The sequence below is a fragment of the Suricata suricatta genome, chromosome 2 (genome assembly GCF_006229205.1).
Source record: "Suricata suricatta isolate VVHF042 chromosome 2, meerkat_22Aug2017_6uvM2_HiC, whole genome shotgun sequence".
Taxonomy (NCBI): Eukaryota; Metazoa; Chordata; class Mammalia; order Carnivora; family Herpestidae; genus Suricata; species Suricata suricatta.
Genome location: NC_043701.1, coordinates 171,778,116 through 171,803,809, shown reverse-complemented (window position 1 = coordinate 171,803,809; position 25,694 = coordinate 171,778,116). Strand labels below are relative to the sequence as shown.

The window sequence follows — 25,694 nt, the reverse complement described above, 5'->3', positions numbered from 1 at the left end:
AATTTTTTAGTTTATTTATTTTGAGAGAGAATGAGAGAGTGCAAGCAGAGGAGGGGCAGAGAGAGAGAGAGAGACAGAGACAGAGACAGAGACAGAGAGAGAGAGATGGAGAATCCTAAGTAGGCTCTGCACTACCAGCACAGAATCTGACTTGGAGTTCAATCTTAATAACCATGAGATCATGACCTGAGCCAAAATCAAGTGTTGGATGCTTAACCACTGAGCCACCCAGGCGCCCCTAAACAAAAAATTCCTAAGGGAGAGAAGGAATGAAGTTGCAAAGAGAAAGTATATCACATAAGTAATAAGAATCAGAATGATGTGGTACTAACTGTAATATTTAAGTCTGAGATGACATCTTATTGATAAAATAATAATTGATAAAATAATTTCTTACGTTATAACTTCTTCACATGTGAGAGCCTTTTTCATTTCAGATGACTACTTTTATTGACAATCAAAAGATTTTCAGACGAATAATACTAGTTACAGCTAACGCTAAGCACTTACTATATATTTTGTATGATATGTCTTATCTTTTTAATCTGTAAAACTACCCTAAGGCCGTGTATTAGGCAGAACTGTAAGATGCCCACAAGACTCCCAGTCTCTAATGTACATGCCCCATATATCCCTTCCCTTGAATTAATGAAAATGATGGAAAAGGTCACTCTCTTGATTAGAAATAGTGGCCTTCCCCTACTGCTCCTGAACTTGAGAAGTTCCCTTTTCTACTCTGTAGACTATAAGTAGACATTTCTATGGCAACTCACTTGCTCTGCACCACAGTGCTCACTTCTGGGGCTGGGCTTGTCTTGAGTTCAGGTCAGAGAATTCCAGCGGGGGGAGATGGTAATCTGACCAGTTGTCTTTAAATTCTAACAGATTCTTTAATCTGCCTATTGATTACTTTTCGGAGACCCCCAAATGGCTATCTCATGCATTCTGTCCAGATATTTTTGGTAGTGTTCAGTGGGAGAAAAAGTTTGCCATGTGTTTATACTACCTTACATTTTACATGAAATAGGAATGCTTCCAAGGACTGAGCCAGTAAATTGCCTTTTATGAGTTTTTATTAAAACTACCCTAAGACTAGTTTTTGTATTAAAAGCTCCTCATGTACTTCAGGAGTATGTTAATTCTGTCTTTGTTGTATGGTATGTTCTCTCTCACACATATATATCTACACACAAGTATGTTATTGTGTTGTGTAGATCTTTTGTCTTAGTGATATGATACTAAGATACTTTATCCCTCGTATCCTATTAACTAATAAGAGTGAAAAGCAGGGTAAAATCTCTGCAATGAATTTGTCTACACACATACACACGTGCACGCATGCATGCATACCCGCACACACACAGGCAAATGCCATAGATTTCATAGACATCTTTACGACATTAAAGAGGGAAATAGCACAGTATTAAGAATAGTTCAAACAATGCAGAAAATGGAATTGTAAAGAGAAGTATTCATGTTAAGAGAAAGTTACATGGAAAGAAGCATTTACAGTGGCTAAAGAAAGAACACCTGAAGAGATTACTAATTTAAATATGAAATTTCCAATACCTTAAACTGTGGGGGCTATATTGTCTACTAGGCTGAAATCATTTGTACTTCTATTGGAGAAACTCATTTGCACTGCTGTCAGACAATCTTTTGTAAGACTATTGTAAGACAAAACTTATTTGCATCTCTATTGGATCTTTTATAGGTATAAATATCAATCATTTAAAAACTATGCATTATTAAAAATAAAAGTAAATCAATCCAAGTTACACAACCTAGAGATTCAGGGAATATTCCTTACAACATCTAGCATAATATTGGTAAGTTAGACAAAAATCATTTTTGCCTATTTCCAAGTTTTGTACAATCTTCTCTAATCACCTCCTTTCAAATCATAAGTAATCTCCAGAAAGTACTCTTGGCCCCCAAACAGTTGATTTCATGGTGTTTTCACAGCAAGAATTGTTAATCAACACAAATACAATCTTATAGGCTCATCAGCAAATCTCAAGTACTTTGTTATTAAGCTACTACTAAGTCAAGAAAATTAATTTCTGTAGATCAAAAAGAGAAGGGTCTTGATCATATATCAATTAGAAAACAGAATATGAAAAATAATATAATATTCCCATACAAATAAAGCCACACTTTGAATTTTCTCATCAGTTCACGGAGTGCTATGTAATTATAATTCCACTGGGTTGTGGAACAGTAATGTTCCCATTAGCTTATAGTTGAAGCTACATATTACACACGTGAATAGATTAAGGGCTGTGCCATCTTCCAGAGGATCTACTACTTCTTAATCACCACACAACATCCCCCATTAGCTCTAATAATGCATCTTGCTTTAAACTTTACTTTGTCTGATTAATAGCGCTCTTTTTTCATTAGGTTTATATAGAACACTTTCGGCATCATTTGAATCATTATATTTAAAGCATGTCTGTTTTAACCAGGTTTTTTTTTTCAATCCTATATGACTGTTTTAGGCTTTTACTTGGTAAATGTCATCCACTGAAATTTAATGTGGTCACTAACATAGTTGAGTTCATACTTATCGTCTTGCTACTTACTTATTTGAACTACCTTTGTTATGTACCTTTTTCTCTTTTCATACTTTCTTGTGAGCTCATGAAATATTTGTATTAGTCAATTTAAGTCCTTGATCAACTTAATTCATTCTTTCTTTCATTCTTCTTTAGATTGACCCAAGAAATAGTAAAAATTAAAGACCATTAAAATTTACTACTTTTTACAATTTCACTGATATTCCTAGACTACTTTAGCTATTTAGCCCTATTGCTTTTTTTTTATTAAAAAACATTTTTAACGTTTATTTATTTTGAGAGAGAGAGAGAGAGAGTGAGGGGCAGAGAAAGAGGGAGAGTCAGAATCCAAAGCAGGTTCAAGGCTCTGAGCTGTCAGCACAGAACCCAACATGGGGCTAGAACTTACGAACTCTGAGATCATGACCTGAGTGAAGTCAGGCGCTTAACTGACTAAGCCACCCAGGTACCCCATAACCCTATTGCTCTTTGAATTATTGTTGACATGTATTTTTGTTCTATACATATTTTAAACTTTATGAGCTTTTTTTAATATTCAGTATTCACTTAAGTTTACCTAGTCTGTTATTCTTCATTTACCATCATCTCTATGTGTAGATATGAAATCTCTTTCTTTGGCCTAAGAGCCTCTATGTGGTACTTCTTCTGGCATCAATCTGTTGTCATTAAAATCCTTCAGATTTTGACTGAAATGTCTTTATTTGACCTTGACTTGGAAAATATTTTTAGAGTCTGTAGCTTGCAGAGATTTTCCTTTAGTACATTAAGATGTCATTCATTTCCTCCTGGCAAATGGTTTCTACTCAGAAGTCACCTGTCAGTACTGGGACAAGTAGACTGGACTGACCGTGACCTTCTCACAGAGATAGGACAAGGGAACGTGGAAACATGCAAGTCCTCATGTTCTAGGCTCAAAACTCACATACCTACCTCAGCCTCAATGCAAGAAACTCAAATTACACAAAAGAAAAAAGGTGTAATTACTAGAAAAGGTGAAGAATTTTGGAAAATAATGTAATCTATCACAACTACATTCTAATTTCTCTCTTCCTAAGATCTAATCTCTGAAACCCATATATTAAGAAACTAATTCTGCTGATTTGACTATTAATCCTTTTTTTTCCCATTTGATTCTTACTATTAAAGATATAGTTCCTAAATGAAATTCTCACTTTTGGTAGCATTTTTTCCTGAAGAGATTAATCATAGATATTTTAAACCTGATGAACACTTGTTCACCACTGGGATCTTTTTCTTTTTACTCTTGAATTTGATCCTTTATTCCCATCTCTCCTAAAACCAGGAACGTTTAATCCTTTACTTGACACTGTGTATCAAAAGGGGCAGATGAAGTGGATGTTGGTTACTTCCAGAAAGATTATTCTTTTTTTAGAAAAGTAAAGAAGGACGGATCACCTCGATCGAATCAGGGAATGAAATAATTTGAGGCTATCTGCTGGGACCTACTTAAAGGACATAGCACTTAGGGTGACACAGTGGAAGCTGAGAGTGCCTGCCGGGGTCTCTTCACCTTGGCGGCAACAGGAGGACTGGATTTGCGATCCAATTCTCATCTCCGGTGCCAGGAAGAGGGGCTGCTAGTTGTGCACTGTCCACATCCCTGCAGAATTTACCTTCCAGTGTATGACGGAACCTTCTTACGCCAGGTAAATGTGTCTATAACGGACACTTTTCTCTGGGCATGGAATTATGTTCAGTTGATATATACACATAGGAAAAAGATACAGCAAACTGTGGTGTAAAATATCATTGGCAGTTATTCATAGAAAAATGAACCAAAATCCTAACAGATGTTTACCTTTGCATCAGTTTGCCCTTCTTGAAATATCAACTCCTTAACCATTTACAGATAATGGATTTTACTACTTTATACAGTATATATTTTTAGTGTCTATTTATTGTTGAGAGAGAGAGAGAGAGAGAGAGCAAGCAAGCGAGCATGAGAGGGGGAGGGGCAGAAAGAGAGGGAGAAACAGAATCTGAAGCAGGCTCCAGGCTCTGAGCTGTCAGGACAGAGGCTGATGTGGGCTTCAAACTCTAACTGTTAGATCATGACCTGAGTTGAAGTCAGATTCTTAACCAACTGAGTCACCCAGGTGCCCCTATACAGTATAATTTTTAATTGACATCATTAAATTTTAATTTTGTTGACATAATTATAGATTTACTTACTGTTGTAAGAAATATTACAGAGAAAGGCCTTCTGCACTCTGCCCAGTTTACCCCAAAAGTACTATTTTGTAAACTACGGTGTGTAAGACTCTAGAGATGAACAGTCATCTCACTCATTTCTCCCTAATTATACTTGGACTCATTTGTGTGTGTGTTAAGTTCCATACAACGATACCACGTGTGTAGCTCCACACATCCCGCACCAGTCAACATACTGAATAGTTCCAACACTGCAAGGATTCCTCATGATGCTATTTAAAATTCGTATCTCCCTCTCTCCTATCCATGCTTCATCTCACCCACCAGAGTCCCTAAACCTAGGCATCTATTAACTTGTTCTCCTAAAATGGTGTCATATAAAAATATTAACTAGTAAAAGGCAAAGCTGTGCTGACAGCTAGCTCAGAGCGTGGCGCCTGTCTTCAGATGCTGTGTCTCCCTCTCTCTCTGACCGTCCCCTGCTCATGCTGTGTGTGTCTCTCTCTCACTCTCAAAAATAAATAAAACATTAAAAAAAATTTTTAATAAATAAAGATAAAAAATATTAACTAGTAATCTGATTTACCCTAAGTATTACATGAATCAATAGTTTGGTCCTTTTGATTGCTGAGAAGTATTACATGGTGTAAATGCAGCATGGGTTGCCTGACCAGTCCGCTGAAGGAGGACTAGTTTTGGGCTGTTACAAGTAAGGTGCTGTGAACGTCTGTGTACAGGTGTGTAAGCGTCAGTTTACAATGGCTATAGAACAACAATTTCATTCTAGTTTGAGTAGCTCTCCATCTTATATTGCTATGAGCAAGGTGTGAGTGATCCAATGTCTCCGTATCCTTGGATGCATTTGGTACATCACGTTTTTTTCATTTTAGCCATTCTGATGAAATCGCAGAGTATAACTCTAGTGATATTTAATTGTGCTTTTAAATTTCACATCCCTGATAATTGATTTTAAACCTCTCTTAATAATCTCATTTGGCAAGTTTATCTCATTGCTTCATGTCTTTGCCAATTTTCTAATCAGCATGTTTGGTTCCTTTAAGGCTGAATACTGAGACTTCTTTGTATATTCCACATATAAGTCTTTTCTTGGAAATGTGATTTATAAATACATTTGCCCAGTGTATAGTTTGTATATGGGCCATTGAAGGGCAAGTTTATAATATTAATTAACTTTAATTAATCATATTTTCATTTAATAAATTAGGCTTTTGGTGTTAAGTCTAAGAACCTTTGCTCAGCCCTACATCCTGAAGATAGTTCTCTTATTTTTTTCTAGAATTTGTATAGCTCTAAGTTTACATTTTGGCATATGCTTCATTTAGAGTTGACTTTTGTACAAGGTGTAAGGTTTAGGTTCTGTTTCATATTTCGCCTATATATATGTTCAATTGTTCCAGTACCATTTGCTGAAAAGACTACCCTTTTCCATTGAAATACTTTTGGCCCTTTGTAAAAAGTTAACTAAATATATTTTTGTTGATCTATTTATGGGTCTGCCAGTTCTATTCCCTCTTGATTGCTGTATGATGTAGTAAAATAATATAAGAAAGAATAATTTCTCTAACTACTATACTTAAGCAGTAAGACAATATGAGAAAGAATAATTCCCTCTTTATTTTTCTTTGTCTAATTGTATTAGCTAATCTATAGCTTGTGCCCTTCCATATAAATTGTAGAATAAGCTTGCCTATATCTACAAAATATCTTCCAGGGATTTTGACAGAAATTTCATTACACTTAGAGATCAATTTGGAAAGAACTAGTGTAGTTGTTACGATAAATCTTCCAATCCATAAATATTTCTCTATTTATTCAGGTCTTCCTGGATATCTTTCATCATCGTTTTATAATTTTCAGCATGCAGATCCTGTGCATGTGTTATTAAATGTATCCTCAATTTCATTGCTTTCCTTTTCTTTGGAGTAACTGGAAATAGTACTGTATTTTTAATTTCAATTTTTACATATTCATTGACAGTGCATAGAGACAACTATTAAAATGTTTTCTTTATCAAGCTGAGGAAATCCACCCCCGTCCACGCCTTTTCCAAACTTGCCAGGAGAGTTTTTATCTTTTTTCAGATTCTTTTAATTAGAGCAACATGGTACAACATTAGGCTAGCAGGTTCATCAGAGGGAACATGGGAAAAAGAGATATTAAAAGCCAAGCTGAGATTGAGGGGAAAAAAAATAGCAACCTGCCCTCAAACTACTTAGGCCTAAATTTAACTGGATCAGAACTGCGGAGCAATTTATGCCCCGGGGAGACCACTAAACACAAGGGAGCAATCAGTGGCAAATTAGTGCAGACTTGCACCTGGTTGTGATACCAAATGTAGCCAAGAGGTTAACGGGGAGATTAGGGAGGGAGACAATCAAGGAGAACAATGTTAAACCTCATAGTGACTATGCCCATGCCAAAGGCTATGCCCTTTGAAGAATACTACCTCAAATACAAGCTTCCCACTGCAGAATACACAGACTTCACTACAATAATCTAGCAAAGTCAAAGATATAAGCAAACAGCAAAGGGAAATCATTAACCCAAGATGACACAATAAATGTCCTAAAATGTACTGTACCCAACAAAAACAACAAAGTACAAAACATACAAAGAACAGAAAAATGTAACCCATACACAGAATAAAAAACAGGTGATATAAAAACTGCTTGTGAGAGGGCTGAGTTATTGGTTTTAACAAAAATGTCAAAGATTTTATAATCAAATATCTAAACAAAGCCATGGTGAAAGAGGTAAAATAAAAAAGGTGAAATAACAATTTTTCACGAAATAAAGACTACCAATAGAAATTATTTTAAAAATGAAATGAAATTCTAAAGTTAAAAATAAAATAATTGAAATGAAAATTTCACCAGCAAAGCTTAGCAGTAGATTTGAACTAAAAAAGAAAAATATCCCTAACATAGTTCAATAGATATTATGCAATCCTAAATGCAAAGAGAAAAGAATGAAAGAAAATGGATAGAAATTCAGAAAAATGTGGAATATTATTAAGCATACCAACACAAGTATGATGGAGTCACCAGAAAGAAAGGAGAAAGTAGCAGAAAAAATATTTGAAGAATAATAGCTATAAACTTACCAGATTTTATGAAATACATTAACCTATATACCCAAGAAGCTCAATAAACTTCAAGGGGGATAAACACAAAGAGAATCTCTTATTTTTGAGACAGAGAGAGATAGAATATGAATAGGGGAGGGATGGAGAGAGAGGGAGACACAGAATCCGAAACAGGCTCCAGGCTCTGAGCTGTCAGCACTGAACCCGACACGGGGCTTGATCCCATGAACCATGAGATCATAACCCCAACTGAAGTCAGATGCTTAACCAAACTGAACCACCCGGGCACCCCTGTTCTATGCCTTAGCAGTTTCAAAGGAGCAATAAGGGTGGATATCAGACTACAATACAGTAAGAAATAACTTTTAAACGACAGATTGCCAGTGTGGATAGCAATCAAACATTTCCTCCTCATTTGTAGTATAGTACCTCAACATACTAGGCATACAATTAATTTTACTGACTTGAAAAAAAGTAAAGAAAGAAAAATAGATATTTTATTATTTTTTATTTTTCTCAAGTTTTTATTTAAATTCCAGTTAATATACAGTGTCATATTAACTTCAGGTATAGAATTTAGTGATTCAACACTTATATACAAAACTCTGTGCTCATCACAAGTGCCCTCCTAATTACGTACCATCTGTTTAACTCATCCTTCCACCCCGCCCCACTAGTCCCCACCAGTTTGTTCTCTCTAGTTAAGAATCTATTTCTTGGTTTACTTTTCTTTTGAAAAACATTTCAATTCAGAAATACCCCTAGAAAAATATTTCCTCTCTTTGGTAGGCATTTTGAAAGGCTTTGGATTATTTAGACAGATCTACCAAATTATGTGCAAAATAACAAAAAACTTACAAAGTAACATCCTCTTTGGAAATAGGTCAATAATGATCCTGAGGATGATAGTCTTACTAATTGTTTTGGCTGTCAATTCAGAACATGCAAATTCCTTTTTTAAATGTCAAATAAAACAAAATAAATACAGGGGCGCCTGGGTGGCTCAGTCGGTTAAGCCTCCGACTTCAGCTCAGGTCATGATCTCACATTTGTGGGTTCGAGCCCTATGTCCAGCTCTGTGCTGACAGCTCAGAACCTGGAGCCTGCATCTGATTGTGTCTCCCTCTCTCTCTCTCTGCCCCTCCCCCACTTATGCTCTGTCTCTCTCTGTCTCAAAAATAAATAAAACATTAAAATTTTTAAATAAATACAAAAAATAATAAATATAACAGGTTTAATTTTCAGAAAAATTCTTTATAGTCCAACCCTTCAGCCAGATGACCATCAGAATTTTCTTTCTAAAATGCACATTCCATAATTAACCCTACAAATACTTTGTCATTTTGCTTCAAGAAAATTTGCCGGTCACACTTTTGATAGAGCACTGTTGCCATTGTTGCAGACATTGAGCCCCACTATCTCAGAAAGCCCCCCACCATAAAAAACGACATTTAGTTTTCCTGCTTCTAAGCTTCTATAATCCCGCCTACCGCTCCGTGCGCCAGAAGAACCCCCTGCCCCACTTGCTATAAAGCGAGGCTGCGCCTGGTGTTCTGGGGCCCAGAATTTGGAGGACCGCTCCTCTGGGCCCGCATGGTAAATAAAGGAGTCTCTTCAGTTCCTCTGGTGTTCGGTCTGAGTCATTTCCGGTTACACTTCCTCTCTACTTCCAACCACACTTGCGTATCTCACACCACCATCATAATCACCAAAGACCATCACTTTTCTATCATACAACCACTAAAAACCACTAAATATCAATTTGCTCCCTGATGAAAATTATTTAATCATAACTTTGAAAACATATTCTTTTCATCTAGATTCCCCCTCATGTGTAATGTGCCTTTTCTGAACTCCTAGTTATCCTTCAAAATCCTGCTTCAATTTAACTCTTACTAAGAACTTTCCTGCTTCAATATCATCTCCCTAAAAATCACAGAGAAGGAAATATAATCTAGAACTCTCCAACTCATAAATATCTTTCACATCCATATCAGTGACAGCAAACAGCTCAGAGAACATTTTGTGACTTAAACAAAATCAAAATATGTGCCTGAGACTCTATATAAAGACACTAAGAGAGTCTTTCCCCATTTAGCTCTGGGATAGCTAAATTTGGGTGCTATAACTGAAACTAAAATAGAATATAATATAGTCAACATACATTGTGAAACTCAATTAAGTAATTATTTATGTAAAATGGTATAAAGGATGCCAAGGGATGTAGCTTTATATATAATATCATCAACTACAAATAGCGAAAGCTTTACTTCTCTTTTACTGATTTAGCTGCTTTTTATTTCCTTTTATTGTCTGATTGCTGTGGCTAGGACTTCCAGTACTATGTTGGATAAAAGTAACGAAAGTAGATATCCTTATCTTGTTCCTAGGGGGAAAGCTCTCAGTTTTTCCCCATTAAGGATGATATTAGCTATGGGTTTTCCATATATGGCCTTTATTATGTTGAGGTATGTTCCCTCTAAACCCACTTTGTTGAGCGTTTTTATCATGTTAAGAGATGCAATTTTAGGAAATATAGTCAGAAGAGATGAAATTGGGTTCTTGAAGTTCCCAAGAGCATTGCCCTGTTTTCTAAGCCTACGATGCCCCTTGTTTTAATTTAAAGTTGAATTTCAGTATCTACAACGGAAAGAATGCTTATTAATATATTTTGTAAGCTACGTAAGGGTACAGACTACACTGTATTTCTTTTTATATGCTAGCAAAATGTCTTATATATGATTGAAACTTAGTAATGGCTTGAAAGTGTAGCCAAAATTTTATACAAATGCTTAATAGCTGCCATTTCTGAGAGAAGTACTACTTGATATAAGTTTTTGGCCAGCAAAACACAGTAGCCACTTCAGTAAGCAACGGCCATTCTGATGTCTTTTTATTTTGTTCATTTTGCATAGAAATCTATAGAGTTCTATTATCATACAAGTTAGTTTCATCCTATTGATAACAAGGACAGACCCAAGTTGGATCAACTTAAATGAAGAGTAAGAAAATACTTTCCTGCATCTCATTAAAAACTTCTCCTTACTCAAGTATTACCTTTTAAATGGATCTGTTTAATCTATTCGACTACATGGAAAAAACTGTCACATAAAATTATGAAAATACTATTGATATTAATTCATGTAAATCTATGTGAAATTTTCGGCTTACCAAAATGGGATGATAAAAAGATATTTTATAATGCAAACAACAAATAATTAAACATTAAATCCTTCATACGTCTTTTATGTTATAGCATGTAAGAATGCAAAAAATTAAATTACATACAGAAAGGCTAAAGCACCTGAAGCACTTTCTTTTATCTATATTCACATGGTTCTCTCTCTATACAGTGATTCTATTGAAGCAAGTATTAAAATAAATTAAGTAAAAGTGATCAGAAAAGTTAAGTCTTAACTTATCTCAAAAACAATGTTTGCTTGTTAGAAATATCACTGATAAAATTTTGTGAAAAGAAAATAGTGATATTTATTTTTAGACATTTCTTGGTATCTAATGGCCATAGGGACATTTTTCAATAGAAATTTGGTGGGGTTTTTTTTTGTATTTCTTTATTTCAGCCACTTTTCAAAATAACTGCTTCCCCAGAGTGTAGTTTGTAAATATTTATGAACAATTTCATCTACGGATTATAAATTTCCTCATAACTTGCAGCTTGGAATCCACAACAGTATGTGCTTTTGAAATCTAAAATACACAGACATATGTCTACAGCCTGACTATCATTTATCAACAAATCACTTGGAAGCTTAAATCTAAGCTACTAAATAAAACATATTGCAAACAAAAACATAAAACCACATATATAATAACTATATATACTTTCAGTAACATACATAGGCACTATATATGTGGTTTCCCCCTTTGGTGACCAAACCTATGGAAAGCATATTTATTCTATTTACTGTTTAGACTCATACATGTAGGGTATCTACCTCCTTCCAGAATGGAGGGAATAAATATATCCTTCTGTAAAAACAACAAATAAAACATATGAAACACCTGTTTCAGAAATGGGTAATCAAACCATGTAGGACAATGATTCCTGAATGGAGGGAAAAAAAATGAGGTGAGCATTTAAATATCAGATTATTGTGGTTTTGGGGCTACATCAAAAACAGAGTGAACACATGTGTATTCCAGAAATCTTCTGGAGTTGAGGACGTAAAACTGACAATATGTAGAAGTCAAGGTAGCTAGAGTTAACAGGAAGGTATACTAGAGAAGAGAGAACTTCCTAGAAGGCTACAAAGATTTGCTGAGGGTCCTCTGGAGTCTTCAGGTGAGGACTGCTTACTGGTAAAGACTCTACCCAACACTGGGGAAAAAGCCATCTGAAAGGAGCAGAGACAAGAATTCTCAAAACTCACAGAGAGCGGGGAGTATTTCATGGTCCTGAGAGTCAGGGTAGAAAACCTTATAATTCACACATCACAGAATATAGTACCCAGAAAAACAGTGCCTCAGTAATGAAAAGATTAACAGCAGGCTAAATGCTGCTTTGTTCCTGCCTAACAAAATAAAAGTAAGCCTTGTAAAGATCATTTTTTACAAGAAAATTAGCTCCATCCCAAAACAAAGCTAAAATTTATTTCACAAAATAGATACATACCTACCACACAAAAAGGTGAAATTCAAAATGTTTGGTAGTTAATCAAAATATGACCCACAGGGAGCAGCAAAATAAAACACCAAAAAAGAAACTCAGAAGAGATACAAATTATAGAATTTGTAGATAATCTATAGAAGAGTTATAATAACCATATTCCATATATTAAGAAGACAGAAAAAGAATGGAGCATGTTAAGTAGAGACATGGAAGATGTTTTCTAAAAAACCTTATCAGAATTCTCAAGCTAAAATAACATAATATCTGAGATGAAATATACACTGAATGGGATTAAAATGAAATTGGGCACTATAGAAAAGATTAATAAGATGCAGGAAAAGAAAATATCCACAATGAAACACAAAGAGATAAAAACTAATGAATAAGAAACAAAAACAGAGCATTAGAAAGCCAAGAAACAATTTTAAGCAGACTTATATACATGCAATTGCAATTCCCAAAGGAGAAGAAGGGAGGAGCAGAAAAAAAATTGAGTTTTCCAAATCTGACGATAAGTATAATTTTATTTATATATGAAGTTCACTAAAACCCACACATAAGAAATAAGAAGAAACCAAACCTCTGTACACCATTTTCAAATTGGCCAAAACCAGTGAAAAAGATAAAAAATTTTAAAGAAGAAAAAGACCCATTATATACAAAGAATAAGGTTAAAAGGAGATTTTTCATTAGGAACAATGCAAGCCCAAAGACACTGGATAAACATCTTTGAAAGAAAAGAAAGAAAAAAGCTACAATGTAGAATTCTTCAACTCCCCCAAAAAGTGTAATAAAGACATTTTCAGAATACACAATGATATAATTCATTGCCAGCAGATCTACATTGAGTGTGTAAGTCCTTAAGTCCCTTAGGCAGTAGGAAAATGATACTAGAGCGAAATCAGATTCTACAGAAAGAGGAAAGCTTATTTTTGAGAGAGGAAACACACACACACAAAGGGGAGGGGTAGAGAGAGAGAGAGGAAACCAGATGATCCAATGGGGGCTCTGCACTTACAGTGAGACCAAAGCAGGGCTTGAGCTCAGGAACTAAGAGATCATGACCTAAGCCAATGTTGGAGCCTCATCCAACTAAGCCACCAAAGCAGCCCTTAAGTTTAATACATTAAAAAAATTTGAGTGATGGAATATTACCTGGAAGTAAGTGATGAAACATTTAAGAAGTACAGTAAAGCCTTGGATTTCAAGTAACTTATTTTGCTAGTGTTCCACAAGATAGACATTTCTAATAAATTTCATTAATTTATTTATTTTTTAATTTATTTTTGAGAGAGAGAGACACACACAGCATGAGCAGGGGAGGGTCAGAGAGAAAGGGAGACACAGAATCTGAAGCAGGCTCCAGGCTCTGAGCTAGCTGTCAGCATAGAGCCCGACGTGGGGCTCAAACCCACGAACTGTGAAATCATGACCTGAGCTGAAGTCAACGCTCAACTGACTGAGCCACCCAGACACCCCCTAATAAATTTCAACTTGATAAATGAGTGATGTCTTGCAATATGAATCGTACATCTGATCACCGCTGAACTAATGATTATGAAACTCGCTTTGATACGCTAATGCTTTGGATTACCAGCATGTCTCTGGAATGAATTATGCTCACAAACCAAGGTTTTACTGTATATGAATAAAATAACACAATATGGAATTGTAGCTATAAGTCAACAGAAAGAATAAAATGAAATAATACAAAATGCTCAATTTGCCTCAATCTGCCTCAAAAAAGGCAGATAAAGAAGAAATAAAGAGCAAAAGAAAAATACTAAACAAATAAGATTTAAACCAAAAGATAAAAATACATGTATGTCACATGTACATGGCTTAAGATTGGATAAACTCCATGCTGCCTAAAAGAAACTCACTTTAAATATAAAAGAAAAAATAGGTTAAAGAGGGATGAAAAATGATACAGCACGCGACCGCTTACTACAAAGGGAGTCAAGATGGAGGAGGAGGAGGAGCCTATGCCCGCCTCCTCCCTTGAACACAGCGAGATCAGCATCAAACCATTCTGAACACCCAAGAAATTGATCTTGGGACTGAGAGGGGGACAAATGGAAGTATGAGGTGCGAAGATGTGACTTGGGGCACACAAGAATCATGTGTGCTGTGGAGAAGGAGCTCTGGTCACAGAGAGAGGGAGAGAACAGTGCAGGAGACTGCACAAGAAGAATACTTTCCCAAAACCACTGACCAGGAAAACGAGAGGGGCTAATTATTGTGAATTTTTAAAACCAGTAAAACGCGAAGCCTTAAGTGTTAGAAGTCTGTGGCATGGCCGGTGTGGAGCCTGGTGGGCACAGCAGTGCTCCTGTGGAGGAGGGCAGAGGCCCAGGAGTGGACAGAGCGGTCTGAGGAGCCCCGGGGTCACACTTGGAGAGATGCTTTCCCTTTTGAAGTGCATTTGGGAGAGGTAACACCACCTCTCAGAAGACAGAAGAACCACTGGGGAATACTGCACTGCTCCATTCCTTAGCACAGGAGACACCTGCTGAGGGCAGTTAACCTGGACGCTAGCCGAGTAAGACCCTTCCACAGAGGAATAGTGTGGGTCACCAGCACACCAGATGCTTAGAATTTGGGGTTTTAAAACTCCGTCAGTGTGCCTGAGGTAGACACACGTGCACTGCACTGCTGGGCAGGCAGAGCCACGACACAGACAGGGTGAAAGCAGGGATCTAAGGGAGGTATGGGACACATGAGGGGAGACTGTTCATTCTTCTGAGAACTTTCCGGACAGTTGTAGGTGCAAACTCCCCTTTCCAGTGACGAGCACACAGGCTGGCACCATTTTTCTCCCTCACCCATTAGTACAAACTGGACTTTAGTGAGCAGAACAGTGCCTATAATAGAGGCCTAAGCTGCTTACCCCAAGTTCCACCTGCTGTACTCTGCAGGGACTTCTATATTTGGACAGGTGTGCCTGAGAGCCAGAAGAGAAGCACAAAAACCTCCTTCATGGATCAAGTCTACTGACCATAGAGTGCTGCAAAGCATCAGCTCTAGTGGAAATACAATCTGGCCTATTTTAAAAAGCAGAGTAGTGGACACCTAGTTAAATTCAACACCCTAGTCAAGGTCCAAACTCTCCCCACCCCAGATAAGGAGAAACTCTGCAGAGGACTGGCCTGAGCTCAAGAAAGAGCAGCCAAAACACAACATCAGACCATACACAGTATGCACCACAAATTTCCTGAAGCACCAGACCTGGACAGCATATGACCTATTCTTAATAAAGTCATTACTCTCAGAAGCAAGAAACATACTAGGCTTTCCTAACACAAAGAAGACAGGGACCTAGACAAGATGGAGAAATTCATCCTAAAATAAAGAACAAGAAAAAGTCACAGTGAGGAATCTAATTGAAGTAGAAGTAAGTAATGTCCCTGATCAAGAATTTATTTTTTTAATTATTTTTTGAAATGTTTATTTTTGAGAGAGAAAGAGCACCACTGGGGGGAGGGCAGCGAGAGGGAGACACAGAATCTGAACTGTCAGCGCAAAGCCTGACGTGGGGCTCAAATGAACGAATTGAATCATGAGATCATGACCTGAGCTAAAGTCGAACACTCAACCAACTGAGCAACCCAGGTGCCCCCTAATAAAAAAATTTAAAACAACAATTGTAAGCATTCTATTTGAGCCCCAGAAAAGCATAGAAGATACCAGGTAGTCCCTTACTGCAGATATACAAAAACTAAAAGCTAGTCTTGCTGAACATAGTGCTGTAACCAAGATACAAAACCAATTGATTCTAACAAACACAGGGCAGAAGCAGAAGAACTATAAATGACATAGAAGATAAAATAATGAGGCTGAAAAGAAGAGGAAAAGAAAAATATTGGATCACAAATGTAGATGTAGGGAACTCAACTCCATTAAGCATAATAACATTCATATTATATGAGTCTCAGAGAAAAAGAGAAGGGGAAAGGGGGCAGAGGTTTATTTGAGCAGTACAAAAAGACTGAGATCATATCATGCATAATTTTAGACTCCAATGCTATGAAACTTGAAGTCAACCACAAGCAAAAAACCCTGCTTGATACTCTTTCTTCCTCTCTCTCTGCTCCTCCCCCATTCACTTATCTCTTTCTCTTCCTCTCTCTCAAAATAGTAAACTTTAAAAAAAGGAAATTAGAAAGTATTCACCTTAAGAACAAGAAAAAAAGGAACAATTTAATGTCAAAATAAGTAAAAGAAAGGGAATAAAGAGTAGAAATTAATGAAATAAAAAGACATAGAGAAACAAAATGAAACCATCTGTTTCCTTAAGAAAAAATTAGTGAAAGTGATAACCCTCGAGCCATACTGACAAAGCAGGGAAAAAAACAAAATAGAGGAGAACAAATTATGAATATCAAAAATGAGAGTGATGACATCACTAACTAACATGTGAATACTATTAACAATATTTTGCCAATAAATTCTACAAAATAAATAAGTGGGAGAAATATAACTGGGAGACACAAATCGTTAGATGTCACTCCAGAAGAGACAGAGAACCAGAAAAACTCTATTAAAGAAATTGGATTTTTAGCTAAAACCTTCCCACAAAGAAAACTGTTATTCCAAATACATTCAGTGTTGAATTCTACCACGAATTTAAGAAAAAAAATAATTACACACAGATATTTCATAAAATTACAGAGGAAGTAATATTTTCCAAGTCACTTTATAAAGCCAGCAATACAATGATACAAAGTCAAACAACATTACAAGAATAGAAAACTATAGACTAATAGCCCTCATAAATATAGGTATAAAAATTCTTAACAAAATTTTAAGAAAGCTAAGACAACAATACATGAAAAAAATAACACAAAAGGACCAACTGGAGCTTATCGCTGTATAACAAGGTTGATTAAACATTCACAAGTGGATCAAATTATTTCAATTCTATTAGCAAACATATACTAATTAAAATCATCTTGGGGTGCCTGGGTGGCTTAGTCAGTTGAGCATCTGACTTTAGCCCACGTCATGATCTCACAGTTCATGGGTTTGAACCCCAGGTCAGGCTCTGTGCTGACAACTAGCTCAGAGCCTAGAGCCTGCTTCCGATTCTGTGTGTCCCTCTCTCTCTGCCCCTCCCCTGCTCATGATCTGTCTTTCTCTGTTTATCAAAAATAAATAAACGTTAAAAAAATTTTAAATCATCTTACAAATTTATATTTATTAATTGAAAGTTTAGTATAGTCCTATAAAACACATACTCATATGCTTTAATATAACATATCCCTCAGAACTAATAAAATGACTTTAATCACAGAGTAGGAATTCAGCTCTACTCATTTTGACCATCACAATTATATTCTAAATTTTATTATTTAGGGAGAATGGAATATTTCAACTTTATTACACACTCAGGTTTGGCTTCTATGATATATTATTAGTATGTTCTCAAATAAAAATCCAATTTAAAAAGTTAATATTTAGTCATTAAATATTCATTAACATTCTATAGTAACAATGTAATTTGCTTAAAAATGAAATAATTAGATAACCAAAACATGAAGAACATGAAAAAAATTAAAATTGTAACAATTATATCAATTTTAATTATTACGTAATAAGGACAATAGATGAGCCCTTTGGTTGCCTTTAAACTTAATTTCAATAAGCCAAGTGAAATCTGATTCACATTTCTGTAAAATCTTAGAAGATAAAATGATATATCTGACATCACCAACGTTGGCATCAAAACTGTCAAAAATTTTAAAAACTATATAGAAATATTTCCATCATTTTCTGACTATAAAAGCATAGAAATAAATCACTATACAATAAAGAAATAAGTGTAACAAAAAATTCCCATTACTGAGTAGTAATTTATAGTATTTCTTGAATAGTTAATTTCCTTAATTTAGATGTTAAATTAGCCTTAAATGTGAAAATAATTTTCCTATAAATATGTGACTTTTAAAAATACCTTGCTCCCACAAATGACAGAGAAATTAATATTAAAAAAAATCCAGTTGAAAAATGGGCTGAAGACATGAATGGGCATTTTTCCAAAGAAGAGATACAGATGGTCAACCCACACATGAAAAGTTGTTCACTATCATTCATCATCAGGAATGTAGAAGTTAAAGCCATGATGAGATACCTCCTCACACCTGTCAGAATGGCTAAAAGTAACAACAGAGGAAAACAACAAATGTTGGTTAGGAGAGAAAGGGGAAACCTCTTACACTGTTGGTGGTGATGCAAACTGATGTCGCCAATATGGAAAACAATACGGAGGTTCTTCAAAGAGTTAAAAATAGAACAACTGCCCTATGATCCAGAAATCGAACTACCAGGAATTTATCCAAAGGATACAAAAATACCAATTCAAAGGAACATATGTACCCTGCTGTTTATAGCAGCACTATCAATAATTGCCAAAGTATAGAAAGAGCCCAAATGTCATCAAATGATGAATAAAGAAGATGTAGTATGTATGCATGTATGTACACATACACACACACACATACAGAGGAATATTACTCAACCATCAAAATGAGAGAAATCTTGACATTTGCAATAATATGGATGGAGCTACAATGTATTATGCTAAGCAAAGTAAATCAGGGAACAGATAAATGCCATATGGTTTCACTCATGGAATAGAATAAATGAAAAGATGTACATGGGTGGTGGGAAAGAAAAGAGAGGCAAAGCATTAAAACAGACTCTTAACTACAGAGAACAAACTGAAGGTTGATAGAGGGAGGTGAGTAGGGTAAACAAGGGATGGGTATTAAGGAGGGCACTTGTGATGAATCGCTAAATTCTACTCCTGAAGCCAATATTACACTGCATGTTAACTAACTAGAATTTGAATTAAAACTTGAAACCTAAAAATAAAACCAATAGAAACATTTTCAGTCACAGATTGTAAGGTGTCATTAATATAAAAGGAGAAAGAAAAATCTATATATTTTTTTGAGAAAGAGCATGTGGGCGTGGGGGACAGAGGGAGACAAAGAGAGAGAATCTTAAGCAGGCTCTACACCTAGCACAGAACCTGATGTGGGGCTCGATCTCACCACTATGAAATTATGACCTGAGCTGAAATCAAGAGTTGGACGCTTAACCAACTGAGACACCCAGGTGCCCCATATACTTTGTCAAAAGATTGTAAAACATAATAACCTAGCACAGAGCTTGATATACATATGAGATATTCCATAAACTAATCTGAATTCCATCTAACCAAATAATCAATCATAAAAGAATGAATATATGAACAAATCCCAAACTACAACACACAGGCTTTTCTTTCATAAAAGCGTAAATTAAGAACACAAACCCTGAATATTTCAAGATAGAACTTCCTAAATGTTTCCTAGCAATAAATCTAAAGCCTTTTGCAGCCTATCACTACAGACAATAAAAATGAAATATACAATGTGAAAGAAAAAAAGAAATATGCACATATATATAGCATAAAGAAACCAATGTGAGAGGCAGTGGGTCTTATAGAACTGTTAAGTTGCTTACCTTAAATTTTTAATGAAAGTTTAAATTATGTTCAGTATATAATAAAGCAAAAATGAGATTCTAAAAACAGCAAATAACTTTTTAAACATCTTTTTCTTAATTTTTACTTATTAGAGAGAAAATATGAGCCGCGGAGGGACTCATTAGAGAGAGAGAGAGGGACACACAGAATCCAAAGCAGACTCCATGCTCCAGGCTCTGAGCTGTCAGCACAGAGCCCAATGCAGGGCTCGAACCCACAAACTGTGAGAGTATGACCTGAACTGAAGTCAGACATGCAACTGACTGAGCCACCCAGGCGCCCCAATAACACAGCGAATAATTTTAAGTAGAGTTGAAGTCACAGGGTATATAACCCTCAGTTGAAATAGATGATCAAAAAACCCAAACAATCTAATTATTTCAGGTTTTGATGCATTTTTTAATGTTTATTTATTTTTGAAAGAGAGAGAGACAGAGCAGGCACAGGGAAGGGGCAGAGAGAGTGGGAGACACAGAATCCAAAGCAGACTCCAGGTTCTGAGTTGTTAGCACACAGCACAACACGGGGCTCAAACCCATGAACCATGAGATCATGAGCTGAAGTCAGACACTTAACTGACTGAGCCACCCAGGCCTCCCTTGATGCATTTTTAGAATATGATTTCAGTGAAAAATTAGTACATTGATTGATTCACTATCATAAGTATGAACTTTATAAAGACAGTCATCATGATAGACATTCAATGTACCCTTTATATCAAGGGTACACACATGTATCATTTTGTTCAAAAAACAAAAATCTTATCCGTATCATTACTTTGAACAAAAGTCACACTGTTTTTGGAAAGAAAATATTCAATGGTCATTATGTTAAAGACTATTCGCACTTACCTGTATTTTAATAGGCCAGGAAAAGTTGCTGACGTACACATAGAATGTAATGTTAGGGTTGCTTCTAAAGTTAAATTTTTCATACGAAAAACTATCTCTGTATTCCTTTACATTAGTCTTGGACACTATAGGAGTCTCCTCTCCAGAAATTGTTCCAGCTAAAATGTAAATAATAAAAACAAACCTTAAAATTTCATAGTAGGAAAAAAGGATCTTTTTAACTTAAAAATATATATTTACCTAACTTTTATAACTGCAGTTATAAAAACAACTATCAAAATAAACTTGTTTACTATTTAGAGTGAGAAAGGAGAAAAAAGATAATCATAACTGTAATGGAAACAGTTTAAAATTATTTTTTAAATGATACCACTTATTAAGTGCTATGGACTAGACATTGGTAAAGAGACTTTATATTCTTCTCTAATAACAGTTATACCCCAGAGGTATTCCATCTCTATTTTTCAAATTGAAACCTAAGCCACAGAAAGGTTAAAACACTAGCCTTAATTTTATACCTACTGAATCGTAAACTGCTCTTTGGAACTCAGGTATACATTAGCTCCAGACCCTGAATTCTTTCTATTCACTACTCCACAGAGCCTCTCAAAACAAATCAGGACATATTTCACATGTCTCAATCCAATTAGAACATGGCAAAGAAATCAATGTATTTGTCTTAACCACAAATTGAACCATCACTACTTTGAATAAATTGAAAGGAGACTGTAATTTAAAACATGAGCTAAATGTTCAATTAGTTAAACACATATGCATACTCAATAAATATTTACTGAAATTAACCAAATGTGACAAAGCATTTCCAACAATCTTACGGAGCCCTCCCCTTTGACAAACAGTAAAAATATTTAGAATTAGTTTACTGAGCAACTGAATTAATTTCTAACTCATCACCTAATCCAAAATTACCAGGGTTGCTGTTTCATGATCCCATCTCCCAATCTGATAAATCAAAATTTCTGAGATTTGGTTTTGGGAATCTGGAAGTTATAAATAATTGCTTGCATACTAAAATCATCATTATAATCTAATTATAGAGGTTTTGTGTATTTTTGTTGACAAACTTTAGAACTCTTCTGGAGTCAGTTTCTTATACCAAAGTAGTTTTCAAATTAGTAGTACAAGTTTTCATGAATTCTTAATTAATGAAGCTCAAGTGCTAAGATTTTACTATAAGTTGAGCACCATTGAAGCAAAATGTGACTATATTCGCCCAAACATCTCAATTTTTAACATATATAATATAGGTTCTAGAATTGAAAAAAACACATCACTCTTGAATTCTATGTCTCCATCATTCTACATATTAAAATAGCATAATGACATAAGAATACATATATTTTCTTTTCTTTGTTTTTTAGTATGCTTCAAGCACAGTACAGAGCTTTAGTATGGGGCTTGAACTCACGACTTTAAGATCAAGAGCCCAAGAGTTGAATGTCCAACTGACTGAGACACCCAGGCACCCCAGAATCCACATGATTTCCTTAAAGATGATTCCAACTCATTTATGCAACAGTATATCTTTGATATAGAAAATAAAAATCAATCAAAGTTCTTAAGAAAAGAAAGTGAGCATGCATTTTGATAATCCAACAGACTATTTGTATTTCATCTTGGTCTTATTTTTTAAAAGTCAAAAATTTCAACTTCTTTAACTTATTACAGAAGACAATAAGGAAAGGGTTTTTTTTCAAACCCTCTCTCAGCGCCAAAGCTGACAAAGGTGATAGTATATTTCTAAGTTAGAAAGGAATAAAAAACCTGTTAATTTATCAACATGCACAGAATTTGTTTTTATCAATATTAAGGTTAATAATTAAATTTATAGCTTTTTGATAGTGAACCAAATAATTGAAATCTCAGTCTCAATCATTAAAGAAGTACTTTATCTTAATTAAATCATAGCAATTCATAACAATGTTGTTTTAAAAAATTAAGTGGTGTATAATATTTGTTACCCATCTAATTTTAATTGAATAAGGGACAAAGTTAACAGAGTAATGAAACTTTATTAATAATACTACTTACTATTTATACCTGAACAAGCACAATTATTTCAATTATTTGAATTAACAAAGAAAAGTCCTATTAGAACATCTTCCATTTATAAACACATGTGAAAGACATGTGACCACAAAATTCTCTTACCTGTTGAACCAACTGACCACGTAATGTTGAGATTAAAGTTGTTTGATGCATTAATCGAAATATCCAAATTTTTGTTTGACTACCAAGAAAGAAAATATTAGGGTTAAAAAATCAAACTACACTACATAATGTTTTATGTTTTAATTATTCCTATGCTATATTTCACAAGTTCAATATATTTTGTCAGTATTTACTATGTGTAAATGTCAATTCAATCATTTTAATGAAAAAATATAGGTTATAAATTCAAATGTAGTTTAAAGTTTCCATTTATCGGAGGGAGAAGCCAAGATGGCGGAGAGGAAGGGGTCTCTGTAAACTTCATCCACCCCATCTATTGAACTGAGAAGGACATTACTCTCATCTGCAAGAGTTGAAGGAGAAAATACAGACTCCAGAAAGAAGACAACCTCAAAGATGCCTGAGAGAGTGAGTGTGAACTGGGGAGATTGGAAAACGGGCCAGCCCAAGAGGGGCAGGGGAGGTGGGAGCCCCAGCTCAACACTGGGAAAGCACGTGGAGCCCAAGAGACAAAGGGAAGAGACAGAGAGACTGAACACGCTCATAGTACTGTCTCTAAAGAAGAGATACAGAACGTTCAACCCCACACGGAGAGAAAAACTCCCACTCCATATATAACCCCTGGGTAGCCCAAATCCTAAACCCTGGTGGCACAAGGGAAAAAACAGCCTCCACTCCTGCATGATCCCTGCAGGGAGTCTGCGGCCAAGGCAGCAGCAGCCCCAGGAGTGCGCACATTGGCTGCGGGAGCGGGAGTACACACCTGATTTCCACACACACCTCACCTCCAGTATTAGCCTCACGAATCCCAAATCCCAGGAACCAACAGGGAAAAAATAGCCCCCACCCCTACTCCATCCATGCAGAGCATTGGCCGTGGCAGAGGCAGGGGTGCGTGCTTCAGCTGCAGCAGTATGCAGCTCATTTCTGGCAGCGCCCAGGCCTCAGGCAACAGCAGCCTGAATCCGGCCTGGGCCAAGAGAAACTGCTCCCTGCCCCTACACTATCCCAATCCCAGCTGGGGGCTGGGAATTGGCAGTGGCATCTGTGAGGAGGGAGTGCACTTTGCCTTCTGCAGTGCACCTCACCTCACCTCCAGACCAACTGGATCCCCTAGAAGAAATGGACAAATTCCTAACTGCACATGAACTACCAAAATTCAAACAGGAAGAGATAGAAAGCATGAAAAGACTTATAACCAGTGAAGAAATCGAATCCATTATCAAAAATCTCCCAATGAATAAGAGCCCAGGGCCAGATGGCACCCCAGGGGAATTCTACCAGACATTTAAAGCAGAGTTAATACCCATTCTTCTCAAACTATACTAAAAAATAGAAATAGAAGGAAAACTTCCAAACTCATTCTACGAGGCCCACATCACCTTGATACCCAAACCAGACAGAGACCCAGCAAAAAAAGAGAACTACAGACCAATATTCTTAATGAATACAGATGCAAAAATACTCAACAAGATACTAGCAAATAGAATTCAACAGCATATAAAAACAATTATCCATCATGATCAAGTGGGATTCATTCCTGGGTTACAGGGCTGGTTCAATATTCACAAATGGATCAATGTAATACATCACATTAACAAAAGAAAAGATAAAAACCATATGATCCTGTCAATGGATGCAGAAAAAGCATTTGACAAAATACAGCACCCTTTCTTAATAAAATCCTTGAGAAAGTCAGAATAGAAGGAACTTACCATAATATTATAAAAGCAGTTTATGAAAAGCCCACAGCTAATATCATCCTCACTGGGGAAAAAGTGAGAGCTTTCCCCCTGAGATCAAAAATACAACAGGGGTGTCCACTCTCACCACTGTTGTTTAACATAGTGCTGGAAGTCCTAGCATCAGCAATCAGACAACAAAAGGAAATAAAAGGCATCAGAATTGGCAAAGAAGAAGTCAAACGTTCACTTTTCTCGGATGACATGATACTCTCCATGGAAAACCCAGCAGATTCCACCAGAAGCCTTCTAGAACTGATCAATGAATTCAGTAAAGTTGCAGGGTACAAAATCAATGTGCAGAAATCGGATGCATTTCTATACACCAATAATGAAGGAGTGGGAAGAGAAATCAAAAAACTGATCCCATTCACAATTACATGAAAAACCATAAAATACCTAGGAGTAAACCTAACCAAGGATGTAAAAGACCTATATGATGAAAACTATAGAAAACTTATGAAAGAGATTGAAGAAGACACCAAGAAATGGAAAAACATTCCATGCTCATGGATTGGAAGAATAAACATTGTGAAAATGTCATTACTACCCAAAGCAATCTACACATTCAATGCAATCCTCATCAAAATTGCACCAACATTATTCTCAAAGCTAGAACAAGCTACCCTCAAATTCATATGGAACCACAAAAGACCCGAAATAGCCAAAGTCATATTGAAGAAGAAAACCAAAATGGGAGGCATCACAATCCCAGACTTTAGCCTCTACTACAAAGCTGTCATCATCAAGACAGTATAGTATTGGCACAAAAACAGACACATAGACCAGTGGAATAGAATAGAGAACCCAGAACTGGGCCCACAAATGTACGGCCAATTAATTTTTGACAAAGCAGGAAAGAGTATCCAATGGAATGAAGGCTGCCTCTT

At 35.8% G+C, this 25,694-nt stretch overlaps 1 protein-coding gene across 1 annotated transcript in view; it reads right to left on the bottom strand.

Moving 5' to 3' along the window:
- ATRNL1 (attractin like 1) overlaps positions 1 to 25,694 on the bottom strand; it is a gene marked incomplete at its 5' end in the record, with an annotated part of 743,525 nt that overhangs the window by 441,788 nt on the left and 276,043 nt on the right. Inside the window, 2 exons of the mRNA XM_029920431.1 lie at positions 20,870 to 21,027; positions 23,042 to 23,120. Coding sequence (XP_029776291.1) covers positions 20,870 to 21,027; positions 23,042 to 23,120 — 237 coding nt within the window. The remainder of the gene's footprint in view (positions 1 to 20,869; positions 21,028 to 23,041; positions 23,121 to 25,694) is intronic.